The 12,130-nt window shown below is 39.5% G+C and overlaps 1 protein-coding gene across 1 annotated transcript; it reads left to right on the forward strand.

Annotated features, from left to right (window-relative positions):
- Window positions 1–223: 223 nt before the first annotated feature.
- LOC138013424 (uromodulin-like) lies at window positions 224–11,364 on the forward strand. Its single transcript, XM_068860508.1, has 6 exons — window positions 224–341; window positions 4,617–4,980; window positions 5,608–5,760; window positions 6,365–6,487; window positions 8,516–8,650; window positions 9,560–11,364. Exons 2-6 carry the CDS (start codon window positions 4,650–4,652, stop codon window positions 9,925–9,927), a joined length of 1,110 nt encoding a protein of 369 aa, XP_068716609.1. The 5' UTR covers window positions 224–341; window positions 4,617–4,649; the 3' UTR covers window positions 9,928–11,364.
- Window positions 11,365–12,130: the final 766 nt, after the last annotated feature.

Genomic DNA, 12,130 nt, shown 5'->3' on the forward strand with positions numbered 1-12,130 from the left:
CTTTATGTTCCCCACAAGGTCAAAAAAGATGAGTTTTGTGTCCATTTAAGGAGACGCAAGCTGGGTGTTCGACAGTTTTGTAAAATGGCGGACATATTTGTAAAAGCACCAGGAGTAACATTTTTGGCGCCGCAAGGCGCCTTGCGATTGCCGAAGGCATTCGCCATGCATTTATGTATTTTAAGTAACCCCAACTATTTATAAGAAGAGAAAAATAAGCCAGGTTTTTTTTTAAACAACACTTACTCCCGCTGCTCCTATAAGAAGTGAGCGCTTATAAAATTCAATCACCGGGATCAAATCACAAGGAAATTTCTGGCTCTGAAATACGCTTTCATCAGGTACGGTATTTCACTTCTAGACTTCTTTCAAAGAGAAAAGCTTTAGATGAGTGCTCCGATCTACTTATTAAGGGAATTCAATGGCGTGTTTGCAACCGGATGACATATATCTCACTACATCAATCTGTCCCGTTTTTGCAAAAAGCTAGTAACAGTTGGCATTACAGCTTATACCGTGGCGACGAGGTTTTCAATTCATAGACCATTTTCAAAAAGCTCTCTGTGTGTCGTACCTTTTAAAGTATGCCTTGTACATCATTAAACCTGATGGGAGAAACCAGGACCAGTGAAAAAAATCTCTTTGCTAAACGACTTAGTGCGGGGTCATCTCGAGATGATTTGTGCCGAAATGTGTCGTCCATATAACATCTTTTATTACATGTACTTGGTACAGGCCTTCAAATTCCGACCTTGTAGAGCTTATCAATGATTATGAGACTTTTCTTCAAAAATGCGACGCTGGAAACAAATAACTGATGATAATTGGCGATCTCAATTGTGACGTGTGTAAATTCCAATGGACATCCACGCACTCTCACTTCACCAGTTAGATCAGTTAATTATTGACAAGCCAACTTGGGTGACAGAAGCCTCATTCACGGTAATAGATTTGGTTCTTCTCAATGTCAAAGAGAATTGATCTGACTCCGCTGTTATACATCTCGGAATCTCGGATCATAGTTTAACATACGCAGTGCGGAAATGTGGGCTACCAAAAAGCAAATCTTGCATCAAAGAAATTAGAGACTACAAACATTTTGTTACTCAAAACATTCTTGCAAATTTATCTCGAATGCCTCGCAGTTATAGATTCAACGAGCCGATGATCCCAACGTATGTTGGAACGTATGGAAATCGTTCTTTATCGAGACTGTAAATATGATGATGCACTAGAGCGCCAAAAAAGAACAAGAGAGTACTCTGCTCCTTGGATAACTCCGTACATTACAAAACCCATCAGAAATCAAGATTACCATACTTCATTCACCATTCTTTCAAGGGTTCGTTTCTTTTTATGCGTGAACTGTAATTATCAGAGTTAATTTCATACATGAACTTGTAGTTTTAATTTTATACTTGAACTGTAATTATCAGATTTAATTTCTTAGTTTTGTGGTGGGTGGAAGAAGCCGCAGCATGCGTGATTCTCTAAGGTATTTTAATCTGAAATGGTGGCCTTTTTTCGATGAGCAGGGAAAATTTTTTTTTTTTTTCGCATCGAGCGCCTTCGTTTATCTACACCCTGCACCATGCAAAATGATCTGATTTTTGTGTCCAACGATACGCTAGGCAGACGCGTCTTTTGGCAGGTCCATGACATGCCGTTTCGTGGAGACAGAGCCAACGAGTCGAGCTTCCTTTAATGCTTGAAGCCATAAAAAGGGCGAATCGCTTTTAAGCGTTTCATTGATAAGGGTTGAACTCGTTACTACATATTTATTAGAAGATTGATGATACTGGCTCCTGCATTTATGTGTTTAAATAAGTAACTCCAACTATTTATATTATAAGACGAGAAAATACACGCCACTGGCGATGTTTAAAACAACACTTTTAATTAACTTCCGCGGCTTCTAAGAAGTGAGTGCGTAAAGAATTGAAGCCCCGAGGTGAAATGATATGGAACTTTTTTAGTTATGAAATACGCTTTCAAAAGGTCTTTCACTTCTAGACTTGCTTCAAACTAATCTAGTAAACGTCCAGTGAGTATATTTGTTGTTTTAACATAGCCACCAATTGTCAATACACGAATACCCAAGAGGACGTTTATAGGAAAATAAGGAAATATTCAAAGAGAATAAGTTTTCTGATCAACTTAGGCCCGGTTCAGACGCCGATCTTTTCATGAGCCAAACTCAATTGGAATTTGGACCGACCCAAATTAACAAAAGTACTCATGTTGATTCAGACGCCGTTCTTTTTGGCTGTTCCTAATACAGTTCCAGTAAAAGCAGTGAAAATGGTCAGCAGTTTCAGGAGTAATAAATAAACATGGCGGATGCTGCTAACCTACACATCCGTCGCCCAAAATCGATGTTTATTTTACGTGCCATGTGGAAGAAAGCATTGTTATATCTCTCAGATAGTACGCGCGCTGTAATTGGCTAAATTAGCGGGCCGTATTCTACAGTACGGCCCGCTGTACAGCCCGCTAAATTTAAAATTTCGACAAAACATCATCTAGCGAATTTTTCATGTCATTTCTGTTGCATAAACTTGTAGTGAAAACTGTTTGAATCTTGGAAGCAACTATTTCAAACTTAACAGCCAAGAAGATTTAGTTTTTGGGATTTTGGCACGGCATTCTTTGTGGCAGTTGAACCTTCCGCTTCACTTTGACTAGTTTCCTTTCCCGCGCGCCGGTTAACCTCAGAGATATAATAAATATCTCACTAACCTCGTTTTCTCGGTCCGTACTGTAAGTTACGGATCCTCGTTTTTACTAGATTAGTTTGAAGCAAGTCTAGAAGTGAAAGACCTTTTGAAAGCGTATTTCATAACTAAAAAAGTTCCATATCATTTCACCTCGGGGCTTCAATTCTTTACGCACTCACTTCTTAGAAGCCGCGGAAGTTAATTAAAAGTGTTGTTTTAAACATCGCCAGTGGCGTGTATTTTCTCGTCTTATAATATAAATAGTTGGAGTTACTTATTTAAACACATAAATGCAGGAGCCAGTATCATCAATCTTCTAATAAATATGTAGTAACGAGTTCAACCCTTGTCAATGAAACGCTTAAAAGCGATTCGCCCTTTTTATGGCTTCAAGCATTAAAGGAAGCTCGACTCGTTGGCTCTGTCTCCACGAAACGACATGTCATGGACCTGCCAAAAGACGCGTCTGCCTAGCGTATCGTTGGACACAAAAATCAGATCATTTTGCATGGTGCAGGATGTAGATAAACGAAGGCGCTCGATGCGAAAAAAAAAATTTTCCCTGCTCATCGAAAAAGGCCACCATTTCAGATTAAAATACCTTAGAGAATCACGCATGCTGCGGCTTCTTCCACCCGCCACAAAACTAAGAAATTAAATCTGATAATTACAGTTCAAGTATAAAATTAAAATTACAGTTCATGTATGAAATTAACTCGGATAATTACAGTTCACGCATAAAAGGAAACGAACCCTTGAAAGAATGGTGAATGAAGTATGGTAATCTTGATTTCTGATGGGTTTTGTAATGTACGGAGTTATCCAAGGAGCAGAGTACTCTCTTGTTCTTTTTTGGCGCTCTAGTGCATCATCCTGTTTACAGTCTCGATAAAGAACGATTTCCATACGTTCCAACATACGTTGGGATCATCGGCTCGTTGAATCTATAACTGCGAGGCATTCGAGATAAATTTAGAACAGAACAGTAACGTTTTCTAACATATTTATCAACAGGTATAAAGAAAAAATCGCAAATGAAGTTTTGTTCATCATGACTTAGATACCAATGTTATTCTTTAAGTATTGCCTGTGCAATTTAGATAGATGAACTGGACACCACGTGCCTTCGAAAAAAAGTTGTTTCATTAAAATAAACATTTCCCGGCTTTCTGAATAGTTGCTCTTGGCAAGTCAATTCTCTCATCGTCTTTGAAACAATTACTAGTTCCACTGGAGGTAGAGATATAGAAGAATTTGGCTTTAAAGTATTGCCACAGACAAAACATGATGTTTTTCGTCGGAGCTGGACAATGCTGTAAGAAATAAATGAAAAACTGCCCAATGCGCGGAGAAAGGAATCTAGGGATATTCGTGACAGAAATAAATCTCAGGCTAGTTAAGGCATGGTGGAGCCATTCTTAAGGACCCCCCACCGAGAATTTCGAAATCCCTATTCTTGATGAGCGAAACAAGTTTTATCGTTCGCTTTTTCTAAAATGGGAGGAAGTTTCGCCTTATATTTTTTAAATCTTCTGGCGACAAATTGATAAACAGAACTACGTGAATTATTCTGCTTTGGATCGTGGCATTTGAAATTTAAATGAGGGGAAATTCCTTTTATTTCTTAAGTCACGTGACTTTTCCCCTTAATTACTCAATAATTACGACCAATTTAAAGGACAAATTCATAAAACGTAGCCAAGTAGAAAGATATTGATATTAAAGAATGTAGTTTAAATTTCACTTTGTAAGCTTAAAAAAAATTCTTTACACATCCCCCTCCGATTGCGGTCAGTAAAAAATGCTTGCGTTTTATTGCTGTCAAGTTAATCAAGAAATGACTGTTAAGTAGAAATTTTAGACTAATTTCTCTACCATTTCTTTTTTTAATATGCACAGTTTCCCGTGGTTCTTCCTGACTTGCTTCCTGCTATGAAAATGTCCAAGATCTTGCATTTTTACGTCACAGCGGTCATGTTTCTGGAGTCTCACCTGTCTTTCTTAACATGCGCGGACGTTCAGCAGTGCAAAAGTGTTTATTCCAAATACGGTATGATGTTAAGAGGTCACGTGTTTCAGGAAATCAACACCGCAAACATATTGACCTGCGGAAAGTTATGCAACTCCAACATTCGATGTCAAAGCCTCAACTACGTCATGAGTCGATCTTTGTGTGAGTTAAATAGTCGCACAAGGGAAGCAAGACCAGATGATTATGTTCAAGACTCAGATCGGATATATGTCACAAGACCCAGCGAAAGAGGTATCGTTGTTTTGGTTTTTAACTTGTTGCAAATATGAACGAAATGATACATGGAACGAATTATATATTGTACAACGGATATGAGATCAAGTGAAGCGATGATCCTCGCAGTTACGAAAGCAATTTTAGCAAATGCGTAGAGAGGCCTGAAAAATTTCAGGTCCCGGTTGTTCGAAAGGCGATTAACTTAATCCAGGATTAGCGTAAACTCTTGTTTCACGTTTTCAACTTTTTGGTGAAAGTTTCTTTTACTTGGTTTTGTTTTTCAAGATTGACATCCTCTAATGTAAAATTTTGCCCAATATCAGCGTTGAACAGCATCTGGGAGTAGAGAAATAAACTCCTTGGTTAATTTTTAATCTGGGATTAGCGTTAATTGGGTTTTGAACAACCGGGCCCAGGACTTCAACGGAGTTTGTACCCGTGACCTCGTGATGCCGGTGCGACGCTCTAACCAACCACTGACGCCACTGATATTGGGAGCTGGTCATTTGTGGGTTCAAATGATCCCGTGATGAATTAATCAATGAACGTTCGTTGATTCCAATTTTCGTTTTGGAAATCAATAACACTTGTTCCTTTGAATTAATAAGCACCGTCCTAAAACCATTGTTTGTCGCTTTATAGTTCCCCTAGGCTCTATTAAGGAGGTGCCTGCTGAATCATGCGCGGAGATCAAAGCGAGTGAAGGAGACAGCGTGGTGGTTAGTGGCAATTACTGGCTTGATTCAATCAAACCAGGCCAAGCTGTGTTGGTTCCTTGCAATATGTCGACAGGAGGTAAGACGTTCCAGCCATCTAACAGCAGCCTCGACCTCCTGCACTTTGTATTTCTATTCTGTTTTCAGAATATTTTAGCGTCGTGCCATGCCTGCTTGGCTAATTTTGGAGATAATCAATGGAATTAAAGTCTCTATCATCGCAAAGAAGTACAGAACTGTTTGAGGAGACTTCAACTTAACGAAATTATAGCTTATCAACAGTAACATGTTGGTTTTTGACGAAAGGGAAAAGACTTGCTTAACTTGATTAAAACCTTTTGGAGCTAGCAGAGTAGACGCGCTTAGTCTGGGAGTAACAAAAACGAAAACTAACACGACCATGATAACGAAGGGTAGTTAAACCAAGGACATGGAGGCGAGTGTGCTCTCACCACTACGCTAAAAAGTGCTTTACTTAGTATTTGGGGAGACTTCAAATAAAATCAAATAATGGCAGATAAACATAGAATGTTGCCTTTTGACAGGAGAGAAAAACCTCGTGATGATGATGATGATGATGATGAGGATGACGATAATGATGATGATAATGATGATATCATGTTTATGATGAGGGTGATTCAAGCTTTCTAATTTAACTACTTGCATCAAATCTACGTTTTCAGACGGGGACGAATGCAACGCCTCAGTCCCAGTATGTGATGTTAACGCCATTTGTCAAAATACACTGTCATCTTTCCTTTGCTCATGTAAAACCGGTTTTACTGGAGATGGTTTCAACTGTGCAGGTAAAAGTTACTTTTTATAGTGACAAGATTGCTTCAGTTTTGCATTTCTATGGCACACCAGTTTTAGAAATAAAGCAATCATAAAGGCCTGACGATAAATGTTGAAGGACCCAACATGTAGATTATATGTTGGATCGATCAAACATGCTGAGAATTACGAGGTGGCCGATTGATATCAAAAATCCTTTTAACATAAGACGCACAGGGTAGTAGGTAACGTATCTTTGGTAACTTAAAGCGAAAAAAAGCTCACTCATCCAATATTAGTTAGGTCGATGTGCCAAAGCTTTGAAATCTTAAAAATTTCCAAAAAAAAATTAATTAATGGCATCATAAACGCCTCTGACACCCAACAATTTATCACTTTTCAATGGTAAATATTTCTGTGAAAATCGACACCAAAATGCTTAAAATTTTCGAGGTGACCAAGTTTCACACGTTCGGCAATCTTTTAAAGCCAAAATGTTTGCAACAAGATGTCTTCTCTTGGTAAACTCGTGTCTTGATGGTACGACTGGGACTTGGAGATCTTCGAAGGAAAACGTCGACGAAAACGTTACCTTAACTTTTCAGTATGGTGCATCGTTCGCAATTTTGCCATCTCGTTCACGTCGCACTATAAACGGGGCGAAGTGTCCCAAAAGTAAATTGGTGCGAGCAGTTTTAGAGTGAAAAGACAGAATGAAACGGTGATGTTTGTACGCTCACCTTGTAGCAAAAACTTCAAATTATTCCACGTCTTTGTTACGCAGAGGACAGTAAGAATATACTGGTATGCTAAACTGCTGCCGCACGTGCAGCAGCAATGATAGTCTTTTTTTTTTTTTTCTTTTTTTTTTGTCGGAGCGGTCGTCGCCGGCTGTAGCCGTAGCTATTTGTTATCGATTCTTAAACTCCCTGATATGCGAACAAGAACTTCAACAATGATTCTTCCCATTTGAAACAATTACATAACAGAAAAGTGCTCTGCTTGTCACTAATAATAATACGTGGCATTTTAAAGCCAATCACTAAGCGTCAGCCGCTGACGTAATCGACTATTCAAATGAAATCGTTGTATTCATGGTTATTTTTGTCATTTCATTTTCTGCCTCTCGTGTGATTGGACAAAGAGAATGCTTGAATGCTTTTCAAGTGTTTATTAAAACTCGATTACAAACACTCAAGTATCTAGTTAACTTGATCAGGATTCGAATTAATAATTTGGAACTGATTTGGATTCGGATCACTATATCTATATTATCTGGAATAGGCCTTACCGCAATTTTGGAAGCCATCTTGAGGCAAACGTGTCCGAAATAACAGTGTTTCTACGGGAATCTGACTTAAAAACACTAGAGAAAACCCTGAATGTAGAAAAAAATTGTGTATGGTTATCTTTAGTTGCTAACCAAAGGACTTCATTGACAAATTTGAGGATCCTACCTGCAATAGAATTTGTCTAGCGATTTTTAAATTTTGCCATACAATTGCTTGAAGTTTACACTCAGTCAGACATGCGTCTGTGGGAAAAAAGTTATAGACAAATGTAACGGAAAGGTACCCGTCAAGATGGTTTCCAAAACCGTGATATATAAGGCCTATTGTGGTCCTCTTTGGTTCAAATGGCACCTAATCAGTTTCAAATGTTATTCACTGCTGACTATTTAAACCGAGGGAACAAATAGTTGCAGCTTTCTTGCGGAAGGACTGAATCTAATTACTCAGCGGGACCGAGCAGGTGAGAGGCATGAGTCTGGAATGCAAAGTAATTCTTGATGTCACGGACAGACCCATGCTTCTTACTTTCTCGGCCGTAGGACGAATGGACATTTAACATCTGTTGAGGATATTAAAAAAAAGACGACAACCCTCAAGAAGGAAAAGCAAATTGTCTATGTATTATGGTTAGGAAATTCAACAGGTTGAGTGGTCACACATAATTAACAAGTTTATCATTTGATTGTGTATGTCGTCAATTCTGGTAATCTTTTCCATGTTGTTGAGACAATTTTGAAATAACCTCCTATATCGTTTAATTTCCCCAAGACATTGACGAGTGCACCAATGGTGCGTACAATTGCATCAATGGAACAGCTCTCTGTTTAAACACGCTCGGATCCTATAAGTGTGCCTGTAAGCAGGGTTACCGAGGAGACGGTCAGAGCTACTGCATTCCAGATGGCAAGTATTACAAACTGACAATCGGCATCAGCTAAAGTAGACATAGGCCAACAAAGGAAACAATTAGCTGTATCAAGATGGGGGTAGGGGCTGGAGTAACCCATATCCCTTAATTAGATCTTTTCAATCCGATGATATAAGTACTGCCAGGAGTCCATGACCAGGAACCAACAACTTCATTGTAATAAGCCATTTCCGAGTTCCTGTCTGCCTCCTCTTCAAAGTGAGTCTAAGTGCGAACTTTTTGTGATGGTAATTAGTTCTACTTTACATATGAATGAAAACTAATTATCATAAGAAAACCTTCGACTTAGATTCGCTTTGAAGAGGAGGCCGACATGAACTCGGAAATGGGCTATTGTGGAACGGCGCTTTTACATAACAAGTTATTCTTAGATCAGTTTTCCCGCGAAACCAGACCTTTCCAGCTAATCACAAGTCTTGAGTGAGAAATTATTACCCACGGTCACTCGTGCAAGCCAAATCTCATTTAAGAACTCATGTAAAAGGAGTTTTATCTGCGAAAATGCCATTACATAGACCTAGAATCAACTTGTAGGCTTCCTCTTATGTTGTTCACGAAAAACCGCGAATAACCCACCCATCTGTCGAAATCATTTTATTTTTGGGAGGGGGGAGGGGGGGTGTAAAAACCCGTAATGAGACTTGATTCTGGACAAGGTAGAAATAGATTGACATTTTTCAACAATTTTGTCCGAGGTCGTAAGTAATTTATCGAATAGTACAAAGTGTTCATCTGGTCAGCGGGTTTAAATTGAGGGTGTCAGATGATTCAGCGCGTATTGCAAGCATCAATGATTTCCCTTTTCAAGTGTCTCCGCGTCAGTTGCAACTCAGTAGCATAAGATTCAACGAATTATTTCATTGACGGCATGTTCCTTTATTTAGAATGCCAAAACTACCAAGTATTGAGCAATGCTGACAGAAAAACAACGAACGGTGCATCTACTCTATATTGCGACAACACACTTGGGCCAGCTTGGTTTCGTTTCCAAGGAAACGCGGGAACAAGGATTCCCAATTGGTGCGTCCCTGAAAACAGGTGCGGGACACACGCAACTGGGTGGTTAAACGGCGCTCATCCCCTGGAACACGAGGGAAAAGTGACAAGAACGGTCTGTTTTAACTATTATTCAAATTGTTGTAATTGGTCCGTGAATATTCAAGTGCAGAATTGCAGTGGTTACTACCTGTATTACATCAGTGGAACATATTCTTCTAATCCGTGTCATCTCCGTTATTGCAGCACTGACTGAGAACGAACTGGACCCTGATAATTCTACGTTTACCTATAAAAACTAGCTTTAACCCTTTACACTTTTTCAGTTTTACCCTTCTACCCTGATGCTCTTTTTCAAGCACTAAGAACGTACAATTATTTTAACATAAAAACCAAACACCACTGATTTTGTTAATGATCGATTTGAAATGCACTTTGAAAAGTTCCGCCTCTGGAAACGCGAACAAGATATTTGAAAGGTACGTATTGAAATCACTACATGAAAGGGATGGATCGTTGAATAATGAAAAGAAGTGCTTTGTACCTTAGTGCAGGAGCAGCTCTCGGACATGCATCCATTCCTGCCGACAATTGCAAATGGAGATTCTAATTTCCGCATTAACGCATCAGGTTCTCTAATGTAAGTTGCTACATCCTTAAAAGAATCGTTTTATGTGCAATATCCGTGCTCAACGGAGGGGTTGGGGCAGTGGTAAGATCTCATCTGCGGAGGGGTTGGCGCAGTGGTAAGATCTCTGCCTTCCAACCCTAAGGTCCCGGGTTCCATTCCCGGTTCTGCCGAGACTGGAATATTTGGCGACCTTCTTTCCCGCTAAAGTTCACTCAGCTTTCCATCCTTCCGAGGTCGGTAAAATGAGTACCAGCATGCATGGATTCCTTAGAAGCGGCTGCAATTTGCGCCTGTATATGCTTCCAGTCCGCTGGGGGTAAATTGATCATTGTAAAGCGCCTTTGAGACGTTAGTGATAAGGGCGCTATATAAATGCACCACTTTCCTTTTTTTTTTACTTTTACTCGTGGCAGCAGAAAAACAGATATCACCAACGAAGACAATTGACTGAAAACTGAGATAATTTTCCATACCACGATTACATACGGCATTTAATGTCAAAGCAAGGATTATTGGGGGTTTGGATCTGACGTCACGGCGGCCATCTTGGTGTACAGAACAATGCTGTAAAATGTCTTTTGGGAATTTGACTATATTATTATGCAAAAACTCGTGGAACCATTTTCTATTGTTTTGTACACCAACATGGCCGTCTCATCACGTGGATGAAAACCAAGGATTGACTCTTGCAAGTAAATAATCGTTTCTTAATACCACGCTCTGCAGTTACCAAATAATGCTGTTATTACGCTTTTTTCCATTTATGCAAAGTGAATTCAAAGTAGCAAATAAATTACTTCTAGGCCAGGTATCGTGAAGCGGACTAGCCTTGAAAGGTTTTAAATGCGCAGGAACACAAGGACATTCAGCCTAGGATTACTATGGCCGTAAACGGGTAAATATTCACGTACAAGCTGTAGTTCATCTCTTTTAGGAATGGTTCGAACCGTGAAATATAGAGAGCAAAAGATGTCGTAGCTAAAAACGGTTTGAGGTGTTTCCGGATATGTAAGAGATTATTAATAAATCAGAGTCTTTCTGCATATGCCGGAAAGCATTGTATTTGGAGTTGTTCTGTTTTCTGTCTTTTTTTTGTTTTGTTTTTTTGTTTTGTTTTACGTAATCTGTGCTCCAGTACCTGCAGAAGGAACCATAAATCAACAATGACTTTTTTCCGGTGACTTTTGTGAATTATTGATGATATGTAAATCGACGTCTATTGGAGGGCGTTGCCAGAAGCCCATAACCCAGAACTGTCGATCTGTCTTATTTAATCTTGGCTCATCAATTTACTGTATTATCTAAGTTTAGAAACAGGTCCCACCAAATTTTGGCCAATCAGATATGGCCTTATGATGACAACGCCTCTGATTGGTTTTCAATCAAGTAACCACACGAGGGATTACTAGCGCAAAATTTTTGGGGGAAAACAAAGAGATATATGGCGTTTTAAAAAGTGGCCTATTGAAATGTCTGTTGACAACAGATGCCCGAGAAAAGAGCTGGAACTTCACGGGAATTGCGTCGACTGCACTTAAACCACATAGATTGCAACAGACAAAGCTTATTCCTTGCCTTCTGGGGTTATGTTAATCTATAACACAGAATAACCTTAAACAAACCTCAATTGACATCGTTCCTGTAACGTGAACTCCCTCGAAAAATCAAACTTTGCGCTTTATCCCCCCAGCGCTCCTCATTACATGCAATCTTTCACAGGCAGCCCAAGCTAAGTCTTCGTAGCAAGTGCTAAAAGGAGGTGTTGGGTGGGGTGGGGAAGTGTCGGGAGGAGGCGGAGGTGGAGCGATACTCAGCTCAGAAAGCAAGC

Source organism: Montipora foliosa, chromosome 8, assembly GCF_036669935.1.
Source record: "Montipora foliosa isolate CH-2021 chromosome 8, ASM3666993v2, whole genome shotgun sequence".
Lineage (NCBI taxonomy): Eukaryota > Metazoa > Cnidaria > Anthozoa > Scleractinia > Acroporidae > Montipora > Montipora foliosa.

Coding starts and splice junctions, on each gene's coding strand:
- LOC138013424 (XM_068860508.1), top strand. CDS start 4,650: ATGAAAATGTCCAAGATCTTGCATTTTTACGTCACAGCGGTCATGTTT. Junction 5,761..6,364: donor TTGCAATATGTCGACAGGAG/GTAAGACGTTCC, acceptor CTACGTTTTCAG/ACGGGGACGAATGCAACGCC. Junction 8,651..9,559: donor GAGCTACTGCATTCCAGATG/GCAAGTATTACA, acceptor TCCTTTATTTAG/AATGCCAAAACTACCAAGTA.